Source organism: Eulemur rufifrons, chromosome 16, assembly GCF_041146395.1.
Source record: "Eulemur rufifrons isolate Redbay chromosome 16, OSU_ERuf_1, whole genome shotgun sequence".
NCBI lineage: Eukaryota > Metazoa > Chordata > Mammalia > Primates > Lemuridae > Eulemur > Eulemur rufifrons.
The window spans coordinates 38,653,022-38,678,631 of record NC_090998.1 but is presented as its reverse complement, the minus strand read 5'-3'; the positions used below and the strand labels follow the sequence as shown (position 1 = coordinate 38,678,631).

Genomic DNA, 25,610 nt, shown 5'->3' with positions numbered 1-25,610 from the left:
CCAAGCTGAGCGCTGGAAGTTCATGAGGGTTGGGGAAATGGCCGGAGGCTGGAATCACCCTGCACTGCAAGGCTCTAGAGCATTTTTTACTTGAGCCTCTGATCTGAGGGTTTCTTGGGCCTCATTTTTCCAGTTTTCTGTTGCCTCTGGATCCTCAGGAGGACAGACATCCAGAAATCCCCAGCAAGTTCTGAAATTCTAAAGAAATGTGCACTGTGGATTTTTAGTATTCTGTCCCTTCCTGACCTTCTTTTTTTTTTTTTTTTGAGACAGAGTCTCACTCTGTTGCCCAGGCTAGAGTGAGTGCCGTGGCGTCAGCCTAGCTCACAGCAACCTCAAACTCCTGAGCTCAAGCGATCCTCCTGTCTCAGCCTCCCGAGTAGCTGGGACTACAGGCATGCGCCACCATGCCCGGCTAATTTTTTTCTATATATATTTTTAGCTGTCCATATAATTTCTTTCTATTTTTAGTAGAGGTGGGGTCTCGCTCTTGCTCAGGCTGGTCTCGAACTCCTGAGCTCAAACAATCCGCCCACCTCGGCCTCCCAGAGTGCTAGGATTACAGGCGTGAGCCACCGCGCCCGGCCCCTGACCTTCTTAATAATCAAAATTATAATAAGAGCTAACATTTTTATGTGCCAGGTACTATTCTAAATACTTTACAAATATTAATTTATTTAACCCTTACACAAACCCTGGGATATAGGTATAATGATTCCCACTTTAGAAATAAGAAAACTGAGACCCAAAGAGGTAAGTGACCTGTCTAAGGTCATACTGCTAGCACATGACATCTGACTCAAGCCCACAGTCCTAAACGCTACAATCTGCCGCCTCCCATGTAGGATATTTCTACCCAGCTTTCAGACATCTTGGGCAATGTCAATTGTGTCATCAACCGCTTCCAGGAAGAATTAGGATATGATTTAAAAGAAAAGGCAAAATCTCACCAGACAGAGCAGAAGGGTAAGAGGAGATTCACCTTGCTGGAGAAAATTGCCTCCTTCTCCAAAGATGCTAAGATTAAAGAGAAGCACCTGTATGAAATTCTCCACTGGCTGGGTGACTGGGGTGAGTCTCCAGCCTGGGCACAGGCCTGATGGTGTTTCCCTCCCCCTCAGACGCTGGTCCCAGCTTGCTTAGTCTTCTTCTTTCTCTGCCTAGGTCAGCGTTTGCTGGTGGGCACAGGGAGAGCAAAGGACATGTTGCGATACCCCTTCCCCCACGACACATCCACCACTCACGTCACAGCACATCACCTCCATGCCCCAGAGGGGCAAACATGGAAGTGTCCAGAATGTACCAGATCATGACATTAACTGAATACATGATGAAGCCTAAGTCATGGGTCCATTATAACATCTCATTTTTTTAGCAGCATAGAAACTAAATTCAAACCCACACTAGCTATTTTAGAGAGGACCCCAAGGGTGATAGTCAAATCACTGAATGACCCTTACTGCATGGGCACTGATGCCAGCTGTACGCAATGGGTACAGCTGTTTGGGTGTGGACCAGCTACATTCAGCCCTGAAGCCAGGTGCTACCCTCACTCAGATCAGCGTCATCACGTCACAGGGCCTGTGTGCTGTGAGGTGTGCTGGATGCTCCAATGTTGGAAGAAAATGGTATAGGGATATGCCCTGCCTCCCACATTGCCCTGCCCTCTGGGAGCTCTCAGTTCAGTGATCCTTCAGCTGACCTCAAGAACCAAGAGAGTTAACTCCACTTAATTCATTTAATTGTTAGCTATTGGACCAGGCAATGGGCATAGAGCAATAACAAGACAGACACCTCCCTGGCTGTATAATACAATACTATTTAATGTCTATTGTGTATTTCTACATGGCAGGTCTCATGTTAATTATTTCATACATATTATCTCATTTAATCTTCACCCAACCCTTTTACCGGGAAGGAAACTCAGGATCAGGGGAATAAGTGACTTGACCAAGGGTCACATAGCTAGTAAGAGGTGAAACCAATCTGACCCCTGTGCTATAGGGCTGCGTGGGGCTCCCTGGAGGACAGACTGTTCTCAGCCTGCACTCTCACTCCTTCTCCAGGTGACAGTCTGACCTATGAGATCAGGAACACGAGGAGTGAAGAGGAAGAAGAAGCCCTGGATGAATGGATTGAGGGGATAGAGAAAGTGTTACCTCTCTCCCTCATTGCCACCAAAGGAGGCATCAAGTCACTCATTTCCCTTTGCTCCACTCTTATTGAAGAACAAAAGAAAAGGGCACAAAGTAGGTTCCAGGAGCACCTGGGCGGAGAGCTGGGTGGGGATGAGTGGGTGCCATCTCATTGGAGAAGCCACAGGCTGGGTCTCTTGGGGGTCCTTCTGACCCTCTTCCCTATAGAAGCTTTATTTGAGGTGGATGGGCAATGGCAAGGGGCTGGGGTGTGAACCCGGGCTGAGCACTGAGAGTCCTTGGAGGTAGGTGTGATGTGGAAACAGGTCCCTGGGGGGTGTTCCCTAGAGCTGTGGCCTCACGAGGGTTCTGAGGAACAAGGCAAGAAGGCAGGAAGGCTGGAATTTGTAGCTAGATCTTGAGGAACATCCTTTCGTCACTTCAAACCCAGCTGCAGGGCCAGGCAGTTTGGGGAGGCTCAGCCAGATCCCTTCTAGAGCCATCCTGATTATGGCTGCCCCAGAGATGGCCAGTCCACAGCATGGCTGAGCCTTGACGTCCCATCAACACTGGAAGGACATGAGATTATCAAATTCCTGCATTTCGTAGATGAGAACATGGAAGCTCAGAGAAGGGAAGGAGCCACAAAGAAAATTAATGGCAAAGCCAGGTCCCATGCTTAGGTTTTCTAGCTTCGTAATCTTACTCAAGAACATGGACTTTGGAGTCAGACAGGCTTAAGTTGGAATCTCATCTCTGCCAATCCCTGGCTTTGGGCAAGTTACTTCATCTCTCTGAGCCTCTGTTTCCTCATGTATAAAAAGAGGAGGATACTGCCTACCTGCAAGGTTGTGGGGAGGCTTCCACACAATGTGAGGTGTCTGACACCATGCTGGGAACATGCTCAGGGCTTAATAAATAACAGCTAACACTGGCATTTACCATTGATTCTCATGGTCAGGTTTATTATCAGTCAAGTAAGGTTGATAGTTGGGGGGAGGGGGAAGGCAGGGAAAAGTGGATGAGGAAACAATCTCCTACAGTTTTATCACACTATGTCTTGAAATATAGTCATTTGTATACTTGACTAATTTCCTTGCTAGATTCTAAGCTCCTGAAGGGCATAGATTGTGTCTTATTTATTTTTTTTAGGGATTATGTATCAAGCACTTACTAGGTACCTAGTGCTGTCCTTTGCATTAAACATATGTAATCTAATTAAGTTTTATGAAATAGATGCTATGATTATCCGCATTTTTCAGATTAGGAAACTAAGGCACTGAGAAGTTAGGAAACTTGCCTCAGGCAAGTGGGAAAAATGGGATTCAAACCCAGGTTATCTGATTCCAGAATCCAACCTCTGAACCACTAGGCCACATGGGCTCCCCGTGGAGTACTAGAGAGATGCTGGCTGAATTTCAGTGTCACTTACTGTCCACATTTCCTATATCCCCTCATCCAAAGTTAGCCACTGTTTTTTCCATAAGGGATATTTACTGAACAGGCAAATGAATGGACACTCCAAGACAATCACTCCACCAGCCCTACACATAGCAGGCACCGGGGGTATGACTACTACCATGATCCAGCCTTGGAGGAACTGAGGTCTGTCCATGGGCTTGAGCACAGCATGCACAATCTGTGTTTAGTGCATTTTCCTGGAGAGAGGGTCCACTGATTTCATCAGAGTTTCAGAGGAGTTTGTGATTCCCCAAAACAGAAAAAGACATCATTTATAAGATGTGAATAAAATGAAACAAAACGTGAACAATGCAGGACCATATGATAAATTCTCTACAAGCACAGTCCAGTGGTAACAGGGAAGGGAAATGAAGCTTCCCAGGTGGGCTTAAGGGTTTGGGTAGTTGGCAGAAGGAAGCCAAACACAGATATCGGGGCTGAGAGGTGGATGTTTAGAAAAATAACTCTACTCCAGGGGGATATGGAGGATCAGGAGTGTGCTGAATTGAGTTAAACTAGATTGACTATTCCAGGCCTCTCTGGGCTCTGCAGGCGCTGTGGAGCTGGCAGACACTGCGGGTAAGCTCTGGGCAAGATCTGAGCCCACCAGCAGAGGTCCCTCCTGACAACATCTCCCCTGGCCCCACATACAGCTCCAACACCTTATTCCGTTTTTTTAAGAGATGGGGTCTCACTCTGTTGGAGTACAGTGACACGATCACAGCTCACTGCAGCCTCCAGCTCCTGGGCACAAGCGATCCTCCTGCCTCAGTCTCCTGAGTAGCTGGGATTAAAGGCGTGAAACACTGCGCTTGGCTTCCCAGTGCCTTATTCTTGCCAAATCCCTAAGAGGTTTAGAAGGGAATTTTGGCCAAGCAGGGTCTGGAGAATCAGTGTAATCCTTGGGACTCATGAGAATTTATTGCCTTTTTTCTCTCCACCTCTCCCAGCGTCCAAATGTACCTTCTGGCAGGGCTGGCAGGAAAAAAGTCCACAAAAATCTACACCTTACCCTCAGCCACCAAGCCCAGAGCAGATGCTCCAGGAAAATCATGACACCTGCACGAAGGTCTTCGAAGTGAAGTCCATGTTGCAGGAGCTCATAGATTCTAACATGTTCAACAAGGGGGAGGTCAGAGCCATCAGGTACATGTCCACCATGGTGGAGAACCTCAGCAAGGCCTTGATTCTTCAGCACAAGGAGAACAGGAGCCTGGAGACCAAATATAAGCACTTGCAAACAGAGATGACCAAAGAGTTAAGCAGCCAGAGGCTGCACTTCCAGAAGTCCATTCAAGTCCTTGAAAGCAAGAGGGATGCTCTACTAAAGCAGGTAGAAATTCTAGGGGGAAAGTACCATGACCTTCTCCTGATAAAGGATGCCTTAGAGTTCCAGCTGAAGAAGGCTCAGACTGATCGGAGTCAAGTAGAAGACCTCACCCTGGTTCCTGTTGACTCTCCAGGCCCCCCTGAGAAAGACACTCTCCCAAAGAAAGAAACAGTCATGGAGGAAACCCAACAAGAGCCCAAGGAGGAGGAGCAGTTATTTTCACCAGTTTCCCCAAGTCCTTTGGCCATGGCCTGGGACAGTGGTGCTACACCTTCAGCACATCAGCCACTTTCCACCATGACCACGCACTTGAGGATCGCAGATGTGTTCAGCAGCAAGGGCGCTGAAAGCCTTGAGCCTGTGTTGTTACCCTCTGAGGATCACAGGTTTCCTAAAAAATGCAAAAGACTAGCGGCCGAAAGCTCAGGCCACAAAGACAAAGACCAGGAGGACTACTTCCAGGAGAAGGAAGGACTCCAAATCAATTCCCATTTTAGGAAGCAGCTGTCTCTAGAGAACTCCAGGAAGGTGCCCTCGCAGAGCCAAGCGGAGCACTGGGAGGAGGAACTCAGCTGGGAAAAGCGGAGGCAGCAGTGGCTGGAGGACGAGGAGATGTGGCTGCAGCGGCAGAAGAAGTGGGCCCTGCTGGGGGAGGAGCACCAGGAGAAGCTGCGGCAGCAGGAGATGGAGGATGCAGCCAGGCAGCGGTGGCACAGATTTGGCCAGCCAGAAAAGGAGCAAGAGAGCCCACGGAGAGAACTGGAACAGCCAAAGGACGACATGGAGAGGATGATCTTCACACACACCAGTCGATGGCGGGACTTAGAGAAGGCAGAACCATTGCTAGTGCCCCCTCGAACCCAGGCCCAATCTGCTCACCAAGTTAGGAGGCCACACTTGCCCAGGTCCCCTAATACCCAGCAGCCTGCCCTAGGAAATCAGAGACCCATGAGTTCAATCGTATTTACCCATAAACAACAGACCCACCGCATTCCCACAAAGCCCAAGAAATCTGCCTCCTTTCCCATCACTGGGACATCCATCCGAAGAGTGACCAAGCCCTCTTTGCAGATATCCCCGGCAACTGTTAAGGAGAAGGTGTATCACATGGACATGGAGGCCCAGAGGAAGAATCTACAGCTCCTGAGTGAGGAGTCTGAGTTGGGGCTGCCCCACTACCTGCGCAGCAAGGCGCTAGACCTCACCACCACCACCATGGAGCTGAACATGTTCCGGCTGCAGTACCTGTGCCATAAATACATCCTCCACAGATGCTTCCAGAGCCTCCGGTAGGTCCTCCCTGCACCTACCTGGCACAAACCCACACCCACTTCAATACGTGGGCAGAGCCAAAACTCGGTGGGAGAGAAGGAGTGCAGGGCAAAGGGGGTGGGGAGAATCTCCCCAGGCCTGGGCAAGGTCTCCTGAGGGAGGGGACTAGCAAAGCATGTCTGGCCTCAGGGCCCTGGGCAACCCCTGCAGATGTGGGACGTAAGACACTTACAGGTTGCTGTCCCTTAGTGGGCTTTTCCTCTACGCCACTGCCCTATTTCTTCCTCTCTTTCTACTCTCCGGTCCATAACCCACCTAACGTGCTCCCCGTCTTGCTTTTTTCTCTTCCTGTTTCCATCCCAGCCTCAAGGCTCCTCACCTGATACCACCTCCCATTCTTCTGAGCCCTATTTTCCCCAGCTCTCCCCGACCTCCAACCTCTGTCTCTATTCTTGCTCCCAGGAATTACAGAAGACAGAGTCATCTCTGGTTAACACACTTGGAGGAGGAGGAGGCCTCTCTATTTCCTAAATTGCTTCTCCTCTCTTCCCAGACAAGAAGTGATCAACCACATACAAATCATGCGAGAAACAGGGGCTCCCTACAAGGCCCAGAACCTGTACATCTTCCTGGAAAACATCGACCACCTGCAGAACTGCAGGCTGCAGATGTGGACCGACAAGCAGAAGGGCCTGGAGGAGAAGCGCCGAGAGTGCCTGAGCAGCATGGTGACCATGTTCCCCAAGGTAGGCCCCCAGCCTGCTGCCTGGGGCGGGGGTGTCAGCACAGCCAGAGTGGATGGGGAGGTGTGACTGGGGGCAGGGGACAGATGGGAAATGAGAGGGCAGGTTAAAGAATCTGAGCCAGGAAGAGGTGAAGGCGGGGAGTGGCCTGAGTGTGAGAGAGGACAGCTCTCCCATCTGTGAGTATGGGGAGAGCAAGACAGGGATCCTTCACAAAGAGCAATGGAAGAGAAGATTATTCCGGAGCATGGGGGTAGCTGGACACTGCAGTCCTGACTTTATGCTGGGATTCTCCCTCCCCTGTGGCTCTCTCTGCTCTGCTCCTGTCAGGTCTGGTTGCTCCCCATGCTACGGGCACAGCTGTCATCTTCACCCTCTTGCATGGCACTTGCTCTGCTTCTCCCCTGGGCCAGCTCCTTCACCTTCTAGATTCCAGGTCTCTTCTTTCTTGGTTTGCTTCTTTGTTTTAGTAGAGTACCTCCCCCAGTCACTTTCTGACAAAGGGTGCATGGAGGTTAAACCGTTGAGACCCTGGTTGTCTGAAAATGTCTTTACTTAATATCCACCCTCACTCTTAATTGATAGCTTGCTTGGATGTGGAAGTCTAGGTTAGAATCCATTTTCTCTCACCATTTTGAAGGTACAGCTTCCTGCCTTCTAGCTACTGATGTTGCTGTTGAGAGTTCAAAGTCATTCTGAGTCCTGATCCTGTGGCTTTGGCCTATTTTTACTCTCTGAGAGCTAACAGAATCTGTCTCCATTGTTCCATAATTTCATAATTATAAGCCTGATGTGGGCCTATTTTTATCCACTCTATTGGGCATTTAGTCTGCCAGTTCAAGTTGGAAACTTACATCCTTTAGTTCTAGAATGTTTTCTCAAATTATACATTAGATCAACCATTTTCAAAGTATGGTCTGCTGACCCCTGGGGGTCATCTAGACCTTTTCAGGGAATCTAAGAAGTCAAAACTATTTTTATTATTTATTTATTTTAAATACATTTATTGTGTATATTTAAGGTATACAACGTGATATAAGATACGGTGGCTCATGCCTGTAATCCCAGCACTTTGGGAGGCTTAGGCAGGACAATACTTGAGGCCAGGAGTTCGGGACCAGCCTGGGCAACATACTGAGACCCCGTTTCTACAAAAAAATTAGCTAGGTATGGTGGCACATGCCTGTAGTCCCAGCTACTTGGGAGGCTGAGGCAGGAGGATCACTTGAGCTCAGGGGTTTGAGATTATAGTGAGCTATGATGATGCCACTGCACTCTAGCCTGGGTGACAGAGCGAGACCTTGTCTCTTAAAAAAAAAGATACATACATAGTAAAATGGTTACTATAGTGAAACAAATTAGCATATTCATCATCTCACATAGTTACCCATTTTTATCTTCCCTGTGGCAAAAGAAGCTATAATCTACTCATTTGGCAAAAATTCTAAATACAATACACTATTAACTATAATCCTCATTTATACATTATATCTTTTGACTTGTTCATCCTATATATTTGCTACTTTGTATCCTTTGACCTGTATCATCTCTCCATTTTCCCTCCCCCTCCAACCTGGTAACCGTTTTATTTTCTTTCTATATTAATTTGACTTTTCTTTTAGATTCCACATATAGGTGAGATCATATAATATTTTTCTTTCTGCACATGGCTTATTTCACTTAGCATAATATCCTCCAGGTCTAAACATGTTGTGGTAAATGGTAGGATCTCCTTTTTTTTCTTTTTCTTTTTTTTTTTTTGAGACAGAGTCTTGCTCTGTCACCCTAGCCAGAGTGCAGTGGCATCATAGCTCACTGCAACCTCAAACTCCTCCTGAGGCAGGAGGGCTCAAGCGATCCTCCTGTCTCAGCCTCCTGTGTAGCTGGGACTCCAGGCACGTACTGTGCCCAGCCAATTTTTCTATTTTTTTGTAGAAACAGGGTCTCATTCTTGCTCAGGCTGGTCTTGAACTCCTGACCTTAAGCGATCCTCCTGCCTTGGCCTCCCAGAGTGCTAGGATTACAGGCATGAGCCACCTCACCCAGCCAGGATCTCCTTTTTTAAGGTTGAATAATATTCCATTGTATATACAGTGGTGCGTCGCTTAACAACGGGCATATGTTCTGACAAATGCTTTCGTAGGTAATTTAGTCATTGTGCGAACACCACAGAGTGTCCTTATACAAACCTAGGTGGTATAGTTTACTATACATGTACGCTATATGATATAGCCTATTGCTCCTAGGCTACAAACCATGTTACTGTTCTGAACATTTTAGGCAATTGTAACACAATGGTAAATATTTGTTTATCTAAATATAACTAAACATAGAAAAGGCACAGTAAAAATATGATATTATAATCTTATGGGACCACTGTCATATATGTAGTCCGTTGTTTAGCAAAATATTACACAGCGCATGATACACACCACAGTTTCTTAATCCATTCATTCACTAATGGATGCCTAGGTTGTTTCCATATCTTTGCTTTTGTGAATAATGCTGCAATGAACATGGAAGTGCAGTTAGTTATCTTTACGAAGGAGTGATTTCATTTCCTTTGTATATACCCAGAAGGAGGATTGCTGGCTCATATAGTAATTCCATTTTTTATTTCTTTTGGAACTTCCTTACTGTTTTCCACAATGGCTGCACTAATCTACCTTCCTATGTACAATGTACAAGGGTTCCCTTTTCTCCACACCCTTGCCAACACTTGTTATCTATTGTCTTCTTGATAATAGTAATCCTAACAGGTATGAGGTGATATCTCATTGTGGTGTTGAACTGCATTTCCCTGATGATTAGTGACGTTGAGCACCTTTTCATATACCTGTTGGGCATTTTTATGTCTTCTTTGGATAAATGTCTATTTGGGTCCTATGCCCATTTTTAAATCAGGTTCTATGTTTTCTTGCTATTGAGTTTTAAAACTATTTTTATACTAAGAAGACTTGACTTGCCTTCTTTACTGTGCTGACATTTGCACTGATGGAACAGAAGTAACAGTGGGTAAAACTGCTGGCACACTAGTGAGAATCAAACTGTTCTAGTGGTCACTATGTTCTTCTCCACTACATACTCATTTAAAAATAAAAGATAGTTTCACTTAGGAATGTAAGATGTTTTATTTGGGAATATTAGATGAAGCAGTAAAAATCATTAATTTCAACCCCTGAATACACATCTTTTTAATGTTTCCGTGTGACAACATGGGAAATAAGCATGAAGCATTTCTGCTGCATATAAACATGTGAGGGCTATCTCGAGGAAAAGCAATTGTGTAGATTGCAAACTAAACTAGCTGCTTTTTTCATGGAGCACCATTTTTACTTGAAAAAGGGACTGACAAACTATGGTATTTGGCAGATATTTTCCCAAACGTGAGTAAGGCAGGTTTATTTTTTTTAAGTAAGAAATAAACTGACAGTATTATTAATCAATGATAGAATTTTAGCTCCCAAGAGAAAATTTAGGATTTTGGAAAACTTGTATTCACCACCATGAACTTGACACATTCTCAATATTTAAAGTCTTCCCTGATAAAATTAGTGATGATATTAACAAATGTGATTTTTTTTTAAAATTGTATAATGAAATGTGTCAGCATTTGGACGAGTTGCATATCTTAATGACTCAATATCTTCCATGTGACCAAATGCATGATGTTACAAAATCATGCGTTTGTAAAAATCCATTCTAGTTACAAGATAGACCAATACATGTTAGCCTAACTGTATGAAATGTTCACTGATACAATTTGAGATTCCACAGTGTAACTAACCTTTAAGAAACTGCCATTTCATGGTGGCTCACGCCTGTAATCCTAGCACTCTGGGAGGCCGAGGCAGGCGGATCGTTTGAGCTCAGGAGTTCGAGATCAGCCTGAGCAAGAGCAAGACCCCGTCTCTACTGAAAAAAAAAAAAAAAGAAAGAAAGAAAGAAAGAAATTAGCTGGACAACTAAAAATATATAGAAAAATTACCCGGGCATGGTGGCGCATGCCTGTAGTCCCAGCTACTCGGGAGGCTGAGGCAGTAGGATCGCTTGAGCCCAGGAGTTTGAGATTGCTGTGAGCTAGGCTGACACCACGGCACTCTAGCCCAGGCAACAGAGTGAGACTCTGTCTCAAAAAAAAAAAACCTGCTATTTGTGGAGTTCTGGTAGATTATCCACAATTATCTGAAAGGAAGAATATCCACAATTATCTGAAAAGACTATGAAAATACTCCTGCCTTGTCCAGCTACATATCTGGTGAGAATGGCTTTCCTTCATATACCTCAAACACAACAATGTAACACAACAGATTGAAAGCAGAAGCCAGATCTGAAATTCCTGCTCTCTTCCAGTAAGCCAGGAATTAAATAAATTGCATAAAATATAAAACAATCCCACTCTTCTTACTAAATGTATTTTGGTTTAGAAAACACAGTTATTTTTCTTAAAGAATATTTTATTTATATTAACACATAATGGGTTTATCATTGATTCTTAATGAATGAATAAATGTTTAAAATTTTTCTGTTTTAATATCTAACACAGTAAACACTGATAGCCCTTTGGCCTCAATAATTTTTAAGAGTGCAAAAAGGTCCTGAGACCAAAATGTTTGAGAATCAGTGCATTCAGTGACTTCCTCTCCTTCATTTTTTTCTGTTCTCCATTTTTAGAACTCCTGCTATTCAGATATTGGAACTTCTGGACAGACCATCCAACTTTCTTTTCTCTGCGATTTTCCAGTTCTTTTCATTTTCCCTCTACTTTCTGGGATAGTTCATTGACTTTATTTTTAGTCCTTTTATTGAGTTTTTTTTTCCCTGCTATCCTATCTATCTATCTATGTATCTACTTATTTATTTATTTTCAGAGACAGAGTCTCACTCTGTTGCCCAGGCTGGAGTGCAGTGATGCAATCACTGCTCACTGGAGCCTTGAACTCCTGGGCTCACATGATCCTCCCACCTCAGCCTCCTGAGTAGCTGGGACTACAGGGATGCACCACTATACCTACCTATTTTTTTTTTTTTTTTTGTAGAAATGGGGCCTTGCTATGTTGCCCAGGCTTGTCTCAAACTCCTGGCCTCAAGCAATCCTCCCATCTCAGCCTCCCAAAGTGCTGGGACTACAGGCATGAGCCACCACACCTGGCCCTGCTATCCTATTTTTAGTTTACAAAAACTCTTTCTTGTTCTCTGATTTTTAAAATAATGTCTCTTATTTCTTGGACACCATATTTTCTCTTGCCACTTTGAGAATGTTAAAAATAGTTTTGGGAAGTCTTCATATCCTTGCACAGTCTCAGGATTCTCCAAGTTGCCTTTTTCAATTGTTTTGGGCTGTTTTTCAAGTCTTTTATTTTAGACTTTTTAGACTGTTGTAGGTGTCTAACGGTCTCTGGCTTTCTGCTCATATTTAAGGGTGGGATACTAAAAGGCTCATTGGAAGCTTTCTGAGTGTGTGTCTGGTGGTTGGGGGGGAACTTGTCAACTGTGGTTTCCATTAAGGGTAACCTGAGTTGATATGATGGATAGCATATTACCGCAAAACTCAGTGGCTAGAATAGCAGTAATAATTTATTATGTCTTGGCTGGGCACGGTGGCTCATGCCTGTAATCCTAGCACTCTGGGAGGCCAAAGTGGGAGGATTGCTTGAGTTCAGGAGTTCGAGACTAGCCTGAGCAAGAGCAAGACCCTGTCTCTACCATAACAAAAGGAAAACACACACACACACACACACACACACACACACAAAAACCCAGCAGGGCATTGCGGCACAAGCCTGTAGTCCCAGCTACCTGGGAGGCTGAGGCAGAAGGATCTTTGGAGCCCAGGAGTTGGAGGTTGCAGTGAGCTACAATGACACCACTGTACTCTACCAGGGCGACAGAGTGAGACTCTGTCTCAAAAACAAAACAAAACAAAACAAAACAAAAAAAAAAAACAAATAAGGCAACTGAACACCCCTCCTCACAGCCCTTTCACAAAAAAATAAAAAAGAAAAATATTTATTACGTCTCACAGTTTCTGTGGGTCAGAAATTTGGGAGCAGTATGGCTGTTTTGTTTTGGCTTTTGGTCCCTGATGGAGCTGCAGTCACATGCCAGCAGAGCTGCAATCTTCTGAAGGAAGATCTGCTTCCAAGGTGGCTCAGTCACATGGCTGGCAAGTTAGTGCTCACTGACAGCAGAAGATCCCAGTTCCTCTCCACACAGGCCTTTCCACAGAGTTCCTGGAGTGTGCTCACGCATGGTGGCTGGCTTCCCCCACAGCAAGTAATGCAAGAGACCAGGGTGGAAGCTGCAATGCTCCTTATGACCCAGCCTTGAAGTCACACACCATCACCTCTGCCATACTGTCTAGGTCCTACAGACCAGCCCTCATTCAGTTTGGAAGGAGACCACACAGGGAGTGAACACCAGGAGATGAGGATCCTTGGGGGCCGTTTTGGAGGCTGGCTGCCACACTGGGCGAGGCTACTTCACTGGGGTGCCTCCAATGTCCTTATCTTTGGATCTTTTCTTTTACAACTATCAAATCGTGGGTGGGAAAAGCTTCTAGTTGTTTGCATGGTGGGTGTTTGCCTGGCTGGGAGCCAAGAAGGGAAAGTTGTTTGTTTGGGAGGGGAGGTCCTCAACGTCCCAATTGTAAACTTTCACTTAATACCCTTGTTTTCAGGAAAATGTTACCTCTGCTCTCAACTCTGTCTAGTGTTCTCTAGGCCAGAGAACATGTTTTACCCTTTCCAGAAGATAAAATTCCAATCTTCTGTCAGGACTGAAAAGTTGCCTGGCTGGGTGGAGGATCAGGGAATCCAGCTGCTTCCTAAACAGGCTTTCATCCAATCTCTTTTTAGTCTCATCTTTACTCCCTCTGCCAGGGGTACCTGGTGCCAGCAATTCCTGAGTTTTTTGGTAGTTTTTCATTGAGAACTTTGTTGCTTCTGGGCTTTTCCTGTCACTGGCTTAGGAATCAGCTTTCTAAGGTCTATTAAACCAGTTTCCATTAGTCCTTTTGAGTCCAGCATCCAAAATTTTTAGCTATTGTCTCTCTTTGGTCTTATGGGATTATGCCTTTTATCTTGTGGGCAGGGGAGTCAGCTTTCTCGAAGTATAATTTACACTCGATGAAATTCACCAATATTAAGTGTGCAATTTGGAGGGTTTGACAAATGCATACAGCGGTATAACCACCACTCCACTAATGATTTAAAACATTTTCAACACCCGCCTAAAGTTTTCTTATGTTCCTTTGCAATCAATTCTTTCCTTCCATGCCCTGACTCCCAGAAAACCCTGATCTGCTTTCTATGATTATAGTTTTGCCTTTTCTAGAATTTCACAGGAATGAAATCATGGAGTTCTTCACTGAGCATGATGCTTTCACTTAGTATAATGCTTTTGATATTCATTCATGTTGCTGTGTGTACCAGTAGTTCATGTCTTTTTATTGCCGAGTAATATTCCATTGTACGAACGTTTGGATTATTTTCAGTTTTGGGTTATTATGAATAAAGCTGCTGCTATGCACATTAGCATAAAAGTCTTTGTGTGGACCTACGTTGTCATTTCACTTCAGTAAATACCTAGGAATAGAGTTGCTGTGTCATATGGTAAGTATATATTTAACTATTTTATAAGAAACTGCCAAAGTAGTTGTAGCATTTTGCAATTTTACAAGCAATGAATGAGACTTCCTGTTGCTTTACATCCTTTTCAACACTTGGCATTGGTGGTCTTGTGAATTTTAACCATTCTAGAGGGTGTATAGTGGTATCTTATTGTGGTTTTAATGTGAACTTTCCTAATGATTAATAACGTGAGCACCTTTTCATGTGTTTATTTGTCATCTGTTTATCTTCTTTGGTGAAGTGTCTGTATTACTGTGTTGTAAGAATTCTTTGTATATTCAGATGCAAGTTCTTTATCAGACATATTTTGTGAATATTATCTTTCAGTCTGTGGCATACCTTTTCACTTAATGTCTTCTGAAGAGGAAAAAGGTTTTAATTTTAATGAAGTCCAATTTACCAATTTTTTCCCTTCTACATTTCGTGTGTTTTGTGCTCTATTTTAAAAAATATTTGTTCAACCCAATGTCACAAAGATTTTCTCATACGTTTTAATAGTTTGATAGTTTTACGTTCAGGTCTACGATCCACTTGAATTTTTTTTTTTTTTTTTTTTTTTTTTTTGAGAGAGAGTCTCACTCTGTTGCCCGGGCTAGAGTCCCGTGGCGTCAGCCTAGCTCGCAGCAACCTCAAACTCCTGGGCTCAAGTGATCCTCCTGCCTCAGCCTTCCGATTGGCTCGGACTACAGGCACATGCCACCATGCCCAGCTAATTTTTTTCTACATATTTTTAGTTGTCCAGCTAATTTCTTTCTATTTTTTTAGTGGAACGGGGTCTTACTCTTGCTCAGGCTGGTCTCGATCTCCTGAGCTGAAACGATCCACCCGCCTTGGCCTCCCAGAGTGCCAGGATTACAGGGGCGAGCCACTTGAAGGCATTCAGCTTGAAGTTAATTTTTGCATATGGTATGAAGTAAGAGTTGAGGTTGTTTGTTATTTGGCATATGGATATCCAATTGTTCCAGCACTTTATTTATTTATTTTTTTTGAGACATGGTCTTACTCTGTTGCCTGGGCCAGGGTGCAGTGGAATCATCATAGCTTGGGCTCAAGTGGTCCTCCTGCCTCAGCTTCCTGAGTAGATGGGACTATAGGCACACACCATCATAGCTGGCTTTTTTTTTTTTTATATATAGAGATGGGGTCTCACTATTGCCCAGGCTGGTCTCAAACTCCTGGGCTCAAGTGATCCTCCTACCTTGGCCTCCCAAAGTGCTAGGATTACAGTTATGAACCACTGTGCCTGGGCATTTTTTGAAAAAATTATTCTTTCCCTACTAGATTGCCTTGGCACCTTTGGAAAAAATCAATTGACCACCCATGTGTGGTTCTCCTTCTAGAATATCTGTTTTGTTTCTTTGATCTGTATGTCTGTACTTTTGCCAATACCACAGTGTCCAAAAGACTCCAGTTTCATAATAAGTTTTGCAATCAGATGATGTCAGTCTTCCAACTTTGTTTTTCTTTGTCAGAAATGTTCTGGATATTCCTGGTCCTAATCTATATAATTTTACCATCAGTTTATCAATCTCTATAAAAAAGCCTGCTTGAATTTTTATTGGGATTGTATTGAAACTACAGATCAATTTTGAGAGAGATGACATCTTGACAATATTTATTCTTTCAAATTATAAGCATTATATAGCTCTCCCTTTATGTCTACTTATTTCAGTTTTATATGTTTGTATTTCAAGTACTTTGAAGCTCTGTAATTAGATGCATACACATCTAAGATCGTTTATGTATTCTTGAAAATCTGGCCTTTTATCTTTATGAAACGGCCATCTTTATCCGTAGGTATATCCCTTACTTTTATACGTATTTTGATACAGTCACTTTAGCTTTCTTTTATTTAGTATTTTCATGGCATATCATTTTCCATTCTTTTACTTTTAAACTCTCTATGTCTCTATATTTAAATTGGGTTTTTAATTGATATCTTATAATTGGGTCTTGCTTTTTTATGCAATCATCAATCTTTACCTTTTATTTGGAGATTTTAGATCATTTGTATTTGATATGATTATCAACATAGTTGGTTTTAAATCTACAATTTGCTCTTCATTTCTATTTGTCCCATCTATTCTTTGGTCCTTTTTCTCTTTTCCTGCCTTCTTTTGGAGTAATTGAGTTTTTTTTTTTTTTTTGTTGTTGAGACAGAGTCTCACTTTGTTGCCCAGGCTAGAGTGAGTGCCGTGGCGTCAGCTTAGCTCACAGCAACCTCAGACTCCTCGGCTTAAGCGATCCTACTGCCTCAGCCTCCCGAGTAGCTGGGACTACAGGCATGCGCCACTATGCCCGGCTAATTTTTTCTATATAGATTTTTAGTTGTCCATATAATGTCTTTCTATTTTTAGTAGAGACGGGGTCTCGCTCAGGCTGGTCTCGAACTCCTGACCTTGAGCGATCCACCCGCCTCGGCCTCCCAGAGTGCTAGGATTACAGGCGTGAGCCACCGCGCCCGGCCAGTAATTGAGTTTTTAAAAATAACTTCATTTTATCTCCACTCTTGGCATATTAGCTACACTTCTTTGTTTTGTTATTTTTAATGGTTGCTCTAGGGTTTACAGTATAAATTTTTAACATATCATAGTCTACTTTCAAATAATATGATTTCATGTATAAGAACCTTACAATGATATACATCCATTTCACCCTTCCTGGCCTTTGTCCTATTATTGTCATACATTTTGCCCCTATATATGTTATAAATCCCCTAATACAGTTGGCCCTGCATATCCGTGGGCTCTGCACCCATGGATTTAACCAACCTCAGACTGAAAAATATTTGGAAAAAAAAATTGGTTGGTAGCATCTGTACTGAACACGTATAGACTTTTTTTCCTTGTCATTATAATGGTACAGTAAAACAACCATATACCATTTACATTGTATTAGGTGGTATAAATAATCTAGAGGTGATTTAAAATATAAGGGAGGATGTGAGTAGGTAATAAGCAAAAACTACACCTATACAAGGGAATGGAGCATCCTCAAACTTTGGTATTTGTAAGAGGTCCTAGAACCAATCCCTCACAGATAGCAAGTGATGACTGTACGTTGTTATGACTTTTTCCTTAAACAATCAATAATCTTTTATATTTACCCACATATCCAGTGCTCCTTATTCTTTTGTACAGATCCAAATTTATATCTGGTATCATTTTTTTTCCTCCCTGAAGGACTTCCTTTAACATTTCTCACAATGCTCATCTGTTGGTGATGAATTTTCTTGGCTTTGGTATGTCTGAAAAAGTATTTATTTAGCTTACAGTTTTGAAAGATATTTTTGCTGGATATAGAATTCTAAGTCAGGCTGGGCAAGGTGGCTCACACCCGTAATCCTAACACTCTGGGAGGTTGAGGCGGGAGGATCGCTTGAGGTCAGGAGTTCGAGAATTCCAAGTGGACAGTTTTTTCTTTCAGTACTTTAAATATGTGAACACAAACAGTTCCCAACAATATGTGAGCTCTGAGGAGCGTTCTGCCTGTTCTTGCCCAGTGGTTCTTCCTCCAGCTTAGTAGGTAATTTCTTTCCATGCCTGCACAAAGACTTGAGGGGACCTTTCTGCAGATCTTTGGTGCTTTCTTATGGTATAGTTTCCTCTTCTTTGTTACTCTGCTTTTCAAATTTTAGTCACCTTGGCTTCTTTGAACTCTGAACACTGTCTTTTTGACTCAGCAAGACTATTGCAAGGCCTCTGTTTGGGTTTCCAGCCCTATGCTACGGCCTGGACACACTCTCATTTGTTTCCTTTCTCTCAGGGATCACTGACTTGTACTGCCTATCACCTGAATATCTAAAAACATCGTTTTATATATTTTGTTTAGCCTATGCTAGTTATTTAAGGCAGAAGGTAAACAAGGCCTTGTTATTCCATTATTACCAGTTTATGCCTTCCAAAAAAGTCCCTGTAGTATTAGGATCCATTTTTAATGTTAAAAGTTCCAAGGATTCCTATATGATAGTAGTTTTACTTTTTATTTATTCCATGTACAATTTTTGGTATGTACTTGCATTCTTGGGCCCTCTGCAAAAAATCCATTGCCCCTCAGGAGACTGTGGCCCATGGGTTCAGAACCATTGGTCTAGGGCTAGGCCAACAAAATACCTGGGGCCTATCCTCATCTTTTCCATGTCCTTGCTGAGAACTCATTTATATTTTCCCCCTGGAAATTTTTTTTTTTTTTGAGACAGAGCCTCACTCTGTTGCCTGGGCTAGAGTGCCATGGCGTCAAGCTCACAGCAACCTCAAACTCCTGGGCTTAAGCAATCCTTCTGCCCTAGCCTCCCGAGTAGCTGGGACTACAGGCATGTGCCACCATGCCCGGCTAATTTTTTTCTATATATATTTTTAGCTGTCCAGATCATTTCTTTCTATTTTTAGTAGAGACAGGGTCTCACTCTTGCTCAGGCTGGTCTCGAACTCCTGATCTCGAGCGATCCTCCCGCCTCAGCCTCCCAGAGTGCTAGGATTACAGGTGTGAGCCACCGTGTCCGGCCTCCCCCTGGAAATTGTCACTAGGAGAAACCTTACTCTTTCAAACCCACCCACTTTACCTTGGCAGTATTCAGGAAGGTAATCATCCAAAATGTACAGACCTGATTTGAGCATTCATATATCAAGTACACCCCAAATAAATCCCAAGATGCTATGTGACCTAGTTTGCCATTGTATCCTATTCAGGGATATAAGTCTTAGCAACCAAAAATAATTAAAAAGTTACCCCAACCTTTAAATGGGTCACTCAAATCACTTAAAAGGGTCCAATTAATAATCCATAGTAATGCTTATTTTCTCTTATCTTTTCTGTCCTCTCCTGTTCTCCCATAGCCAGAAAACCTCTTTAAACTCCCAAATACTGTCTCTGAGACCCAAATTTCCTTTTCTCTTGGTTTAGATAAGGGATTACTAATCTAGGAGCCATAGACCCCTGAGGGACAATGGATTCCTGTATATAACAATAATTATCTATATACTAAATCACCAAAAATAAAAACAGTATGGTCTGGCATGTTGGCTCATGCCTGTATACTTTGGAAGGCTGAGGCAGGAGGATCACTTGAGCCCAGGAGTTCAAGACCAGCCTGGACAACATGGCAAGACTTTGTCTCTATTTATTTAAAAAAAAATGTACATATATTATATATATAGTATAAATTTATTTATATATAAAGAGTAAACTTACTATCATATGGGAATCCTTGAAATTTCTGACACTTAAAATGGATCCAAAATAGTACAGAAAGTTTTAAAAAATTAAAACTCATAAGGCCAAAAAGATAATAGCTAAAATTTGGGGATGATGGAATCAAAGACTCCCATCTCCTCCTCTTTTTACTCTTTATTTTGTATGTGTATATATATATGTGTGTGTATATATATATATATACACACACACACACAAACATATATATATATATATACACACACATACATACACACACACTTCTGACATCTTTAAATATTTTTCATTGCTATTTTACTCATTTTGTAGATTCTCTACAACAAAGGAAAAATAAGAACTCACCCAGCAAATAAGAATTCATATCCTTTGGGAATATTAATAATTTTGTCCCTATTACAAGCATTGGGTTTACAGTCATATCCATCTTTTATATGTCAGGAATAGCTCTCTGCTCTAGCCATGAGTATTCACCTTTCCTTGCTAGACTCTTTCATTTGCAACTCCACGGCTTTGGCACGAGCAGCCCTCAGCTCCGGATCTGAGGTTCAGGAAAGCTAGGAGAAAGAAGGCTGGTTTTAGTTTCCTCCACTTTTTCCCTAGCTACTAGCAGCACAGAAGCAGCAAGCGCTCACGTGGTCCCTAGGGACTGGAGAGTCACAGAGCAGCGAGTCAGAACCTGCTGGGATGTACCCTAGGGTTGGGCCAGGGGCCATCCCCCCTGAGTCCTGAGCAGCAGTGGCCTGAGTCCGGGAGACAGCGTGCTGAGGCATTCAGTACAAGTGCTGGCATTAGGGAGTTGGCCTTGGCCGTGGAGGTCTATCACAACTATTTCATAACACCTTATACCAGTCCTGATGATCTCCTGTAGGTGTCTTGACTTGCTAAGTTTGTTTGGAGTTGAAAAGGAAAGGGACTATATGACAATTTTTTGAGTGGCTGTGAGGGTTCCCTCAGCTCCTTGCCCAGTGCCAGGGCTGGGGCTGGATGCAAAGATACCCAGTGCACGCCAGGCACGACCTGGCCCCATGCCAGGAATCCTGCATGTGCTCTCATGAATTCTAGCTGGTCTGGCTTCTTTTAGTTTTCTTCCTTGCTGTTTTCCCATTGTCCAGATTCCTCAAAACAAAGGAGAAAACAGGAACTAACCCAGAAAATATGAGTTCAAGGAATCTCTAGGAAAGATCTGATACCCTGGGGTCCTAGAGGTTTCTAAGTATATGGAGTATATGGAGGGATTCCCTGGGCCTTACCTTCTCTGCTCAGCTGTGAGCCCAGCAGGGGCACCAATAGTCAGGCAGTGCCTCCTCCCATCCTAGAGAGGGGATAACTTCCTTCTCCCTGATACCTCTCTGTTGGTTCCTCTAGCTCCAGCTGGAGTGGAATGTTCACCTGAACATCCCTGTGGTCACCTTGCCAAAGCCAAGGAAGTACAAGTCATCCCCAGCCTTACCACAGCGCATTTGCCCCAGCGGCCCCACCAGCAAGCAGCCCTTTCCATCCAAGCACCGGGAAAGTGTGCCCTTGCAGATGGCCTGGTAGGTGCGGGGAAACTGAGCCAGCTGGATGGGTGGGGAGGCAGGCAGCAAGGCCAGGGCACAGACAGGCCAAGATCACCCCACAAGTTCCAAGATGTCTGTCCTCTGACCCACACACTGACCCAGAGGTGGGGTGCATGTGGTGATGTGTGGCTAGCCTGACCGAGTGTGTTTTAAGCTACACCAGCAGGACGGGCGCGGTGGCTCACACCTGTAACCCTAGCACTCTGGGAGGCCGAGGCGGGAGGATCTCTTGAGCTCAGGAGTTCCAGACCAGTCTGAGCAAGAGTGAGACACCCGTCTCTATTAAAAATAGAAAAATTAGCCAGGCATCACCGCATGCACCTGTAGTCCCAGCTACTCGGGAGACTGAGGCAGGAGGATAGCTTGAGTCCAGGAGTTTGAGGTTGCTGTGAGGTAGGCTGATGCCACAGCACTCTAGCCCGGGCAACAGAGTGAGACTCTGTCTCAAAAACAAAAATCCACCAAACAAAAAACTATGCAACTGAAGGACTCTGAGGACCCACAACACTTACAACCATTAATAGCCTGTGCATCAATCTGGCACCTGCCATTGGCCTGTCCATATAAAGGAGCCTGATCCCTCCCACCAAGTGACCCCCAGGCTCAGAAAGAGACACTCCAAGCCTCTGGGCAGCCAAGAAGACACACACCCACACCCACCTAGTGCTGTGTGGGTGTAGGTGTGTGTCTTCAGCCCCAGAACATGTGCCTGGAAGCGCAGGGGCTGCCTGGGAGCCTCTTCCACCAACTCCTCAGCCAGAGGAGCCCCGGGGAAGTGAGATGTAGAGTCAGTGCTGAGGGGAGGGGGCCAGAAATGAGGGCAGTGAAAAACTCCATTTGAGAAGGGAAGAAAGCAAGTCCCAGAATCTTAGGCCTTGTGGCTCTGGAGAGCTTGTTGCTTCTTAATCTCTAACTCTTTGTCTCTTTTTGCATTCTCTACTCCCACTCCCAGCCAACAGGGGAAACAGATGGAGGCCGTCTGGAAGACTGATGTGTCCTCCTCCAGTCACCCAATAGAAAAAAAGACCCCTGCCAGCCTACCCAGGGACCAGTTAGGGGGACACAGATATTCCTCGGCTGTTGGTACTGGATGTGCATTCCTCCTGCCACACAAGTTTGATGCACCTCAAGGCCCGGTAAGATGCAGGGCTGGATGGTTAATCTGGATTCAGGGAGACCTGCCCACCAAGGGCAGGGGCCAGAGTACATACTGTCCCTGTCCAACATCCCAGGAAATCTCTTTCCAAACATTAATAATGATCTCATTTATTGTACCACACCAGACAGAGAGATGCTAACCTGACTCATCCATTTGTTGGCTGTCAACTTGGGTCCCCATGCCAATGCCACTTTATTATTTTTAGAGACAGGGTCTCACTTGTGTACCTTAGGCATGATCACAGCTCACTACTACCTTGAACTCCTGGGCTCAAGTGATCCTCCCGCCTCAGCCTACCAAGTAGCTGGGACTACAGGTGTGCGCCACCATGCTCAGCTAATTTTATTTTTTTCAGAGATGGGATGTCTCTATGTTGCCCAGGCTGCTCTTGAACTCCTGAACTCAAGTGATCCTCCCTCCTTGGCCTCCCAAAGTGCTTGGATTACAGGCGTGAGCCACAGCACCAGGCCACACCACCATTTTAGTTCTCTCAAAGGACTTTACATAGTGTCTCAGAAGATCACTACAGGAATGTTTCCTTCACACTTGTTTCCTGGGCTGTGCATAAATTGCTCAAGAGCCACATCTCACCCTAGGCCTGGGGGTGGCTCTCAGGGAGAGCCAGATATAGGAATGAGGAGATGAAGGAGACTACGAATTGCACGATAAACCTGAGACAAGGGCCTTGACCTATCTTTGTCATTTTCCTTTTCCTACCACCTTTAAGAACTGTCCCTGGAAAGAACAGCAGAGGGGAGGGAAGCAGGAATCAATAGGCCAACAAGAGGCTTTTCTGGTGAGAAAAGGCTTAGATCTCTTTTGCCTCTCTTGGCTTGAAGATGTCACTACTGAAGACTCAAGACTCTTTTAAGGAACCTCTTTACATTACCAATCCCATCTGCCTCTTGTGGCCCTGCTCCTGCCCCAGTGAAAGACCGCCAGCAGGGACGGGGTACTGATGTGCCTGCCAGTCTAGACCTAACCAGAGCCAAGAGCAGTAAGATGCTGGTGCTTCCCGATCCTCCACATGGGGATGGAGGGCTATTCGTCTTCCCTTTGTGGTTTGAGACACAAGGGAGACCGTGTTCCTCAAAAACCAGCAGACCTCCTTCTCCAAGATCTTTTTTTGCTTTATCTTACAAGCATCTCCCCTGGGCTCTCTGTCTGACAGGTAGAATACCTGTGTGTCTGCAGACACCAAATGCTTTCTGTGGTTGGAGGAAGGGAAGATAGAGTGGCATAGCAGCATCAAAAAAGGCCAGTCCCTGGCTATGCCTCCACTCTGAAATAGGCCTGAGAGTCCCAGTGGGACGCTAGCCTACCTAGTGAGGAAACCTGGTTTTCAGTTCCTGGAGAATTTCCAAGGGGCATGTGTGTGTGTATATGTTGCGGGGGGTCACTGTTGTTAGTTGATTTGGATATAGCAAACAGAATTGAGAATAACCAAAATAGCACTGTGGGAGAACTCCGTAACCCAGAAGTCAGCTGGGGCCTCATGCCACTGAGATCTGGCCAAACTTGCCCAGGGTCCTTCCCAGAGTGGGGTCTCTCCTCTCTGAGCTCCTTCTGCATTTCTGCTCTGCATCCCTGCCAGTGCCCAGGCCCTGCCCAGCATCTGCTTGAATCTGAGGCAAGCCCCTTTGTCCCCCCGACCTACATAATGTGCACCAAGGGTACATACCAAGGGTATACCACTCCACTTGACCCCAACCATTTCATGACATTAGTAACTTTCTGAAAATTTAAGAATAGGGAAAGATTCACACAGAACAGCACCAAAGCCTCCTTTCATTCTTTGCTAGAACATGCGAAATTCTAAAATTCCTTCATGTCTTACACAGAGCTGTTCCTCCCACACCCAGGCCTCCACTGGGATCTCAGCTTCAGGCTTAAGTAGTTATCAAAATATTGTTCCCAGCAAAGACAGCTTCCCCTTTCTAAGGGAATTTAGGTGAATACAATCCCCCACTCCCCGCTTCCAACTCTGCACAAGTTTATTCAGTTTATCTCACCACCAGGTGCAGAGGCAGAGCCTGCTGCTTCTGTCTTCTGTATCCACATCCCAGGCTGGCACCACCTACTTGCGTGTCAGGCTGCTCCTCAACGTCTCAGTGCGGGGGCACCCTGTATTGTCTTGGGATTCGTTATTGTGGCATGAGGATCTGCCAGTCTTTAACAAAAGTTCTCCGTCACTGCCCAGGTACTGTTGCCTCAGGGGTGGTGGTCGTGCTCCTTTCATTGTGAGCGCTCTGTGCATGTGCCTTCCTGGAGACACACTCTGGGATTCCACTCCCAAACGTGCATCTTCTCTTTGCCACTTTCTCCTGGCCCACCATGAATCCTCACATCCACTTGCCGGGTGGCTCCAGGTCACTCACCTCTTTGTGGTCCTGCCAGTCTTTCCAGCTCCCCTGGCCATGCTGTCCAATTCTCAGCACCATCTAGTTTCATAACTAGGACTGACCTCATACCCATTTTCCTGGTCTGCCTGGCACTGGTAGCCTGTCTCATGTCTGTCCTCTCAACATGTGGGAAAGGGCTATTCATCTTCCCTCTGTGGTTTGAGACCCAAGGGAGACCATGTTCATCAAAAACCAACAGACCTCCTTCTCCAAGATCTTTTTTTGCTTTGCCTTACAAGCGTCTCCCCTGGACTTTCTGCCTGACAGGCAGAATAGCTGTGTGTCTGTAGACATCAAACGCTTTCTGCAGTTGGAAGAGAATCTTCACCTTGACTCTAAGTGCCCCGCCCTCCCCCTGCTCAGGGTCTAGTCCCGCACAGCTGAAGTACATGTCGGTACACACATACGGACCAAGATGCGCATGAGCACAGAGTTACACAGACGCCCAACATGTCGGATGCAAACAGGAGGGCTTATAACCTGGTATCTGGGAAAGAGATTAGACAAGGGTGGGAGGAGGAAACATGGATGGGTAGGAATGAGCAAAGAAGAATGAGGGGAGGGAAGAGAAAGCATTCTGTGAAGTAAGACAAGAGGCAGATTCACAAGAAGAGAAGCAGAGCCCTCGGGATTTGGCAGAAATGTGTTGAGCAGTTCCATGTCCAGGTTGAGTCTGGGCCCCTCTGGACCCATCTCCCAGGAAGCTCTGGGTAGGCTGGATGGGCACT

At 44.8% G+C, this 25,610-nt stretch overlaps 1 protein-coding gene across 1 annotated transcript in view; it reads left to right on the top strand.

Moving 5' to 3' along the window:
- Positions 1–25,610, top strand: part of FAM186B (family with sequence similarity 186 member B) — a 41,068-nt gene that overhangs the window by 451 nt on the left and 15,007 nt on the right. The window contains 7 exon segments of the mRNA XM_069491221.1: positions 846–1,071; positions 2,067–2,249; positions 4,547–6,215; positions 6,752–6,944; positions 21,128–21,297; positions 22,274–22,384; positions 22,386–22,457. Coding sequence (XP_069347322.1) covers positions 846–1,071; positions 2,067–2,249; positions 4,547–6,215; positions 6,752–6,944; positions 21,128–21,297; positions 22,274–22,384; positions 22,386–22,457 — 2,624 coding nt within the window.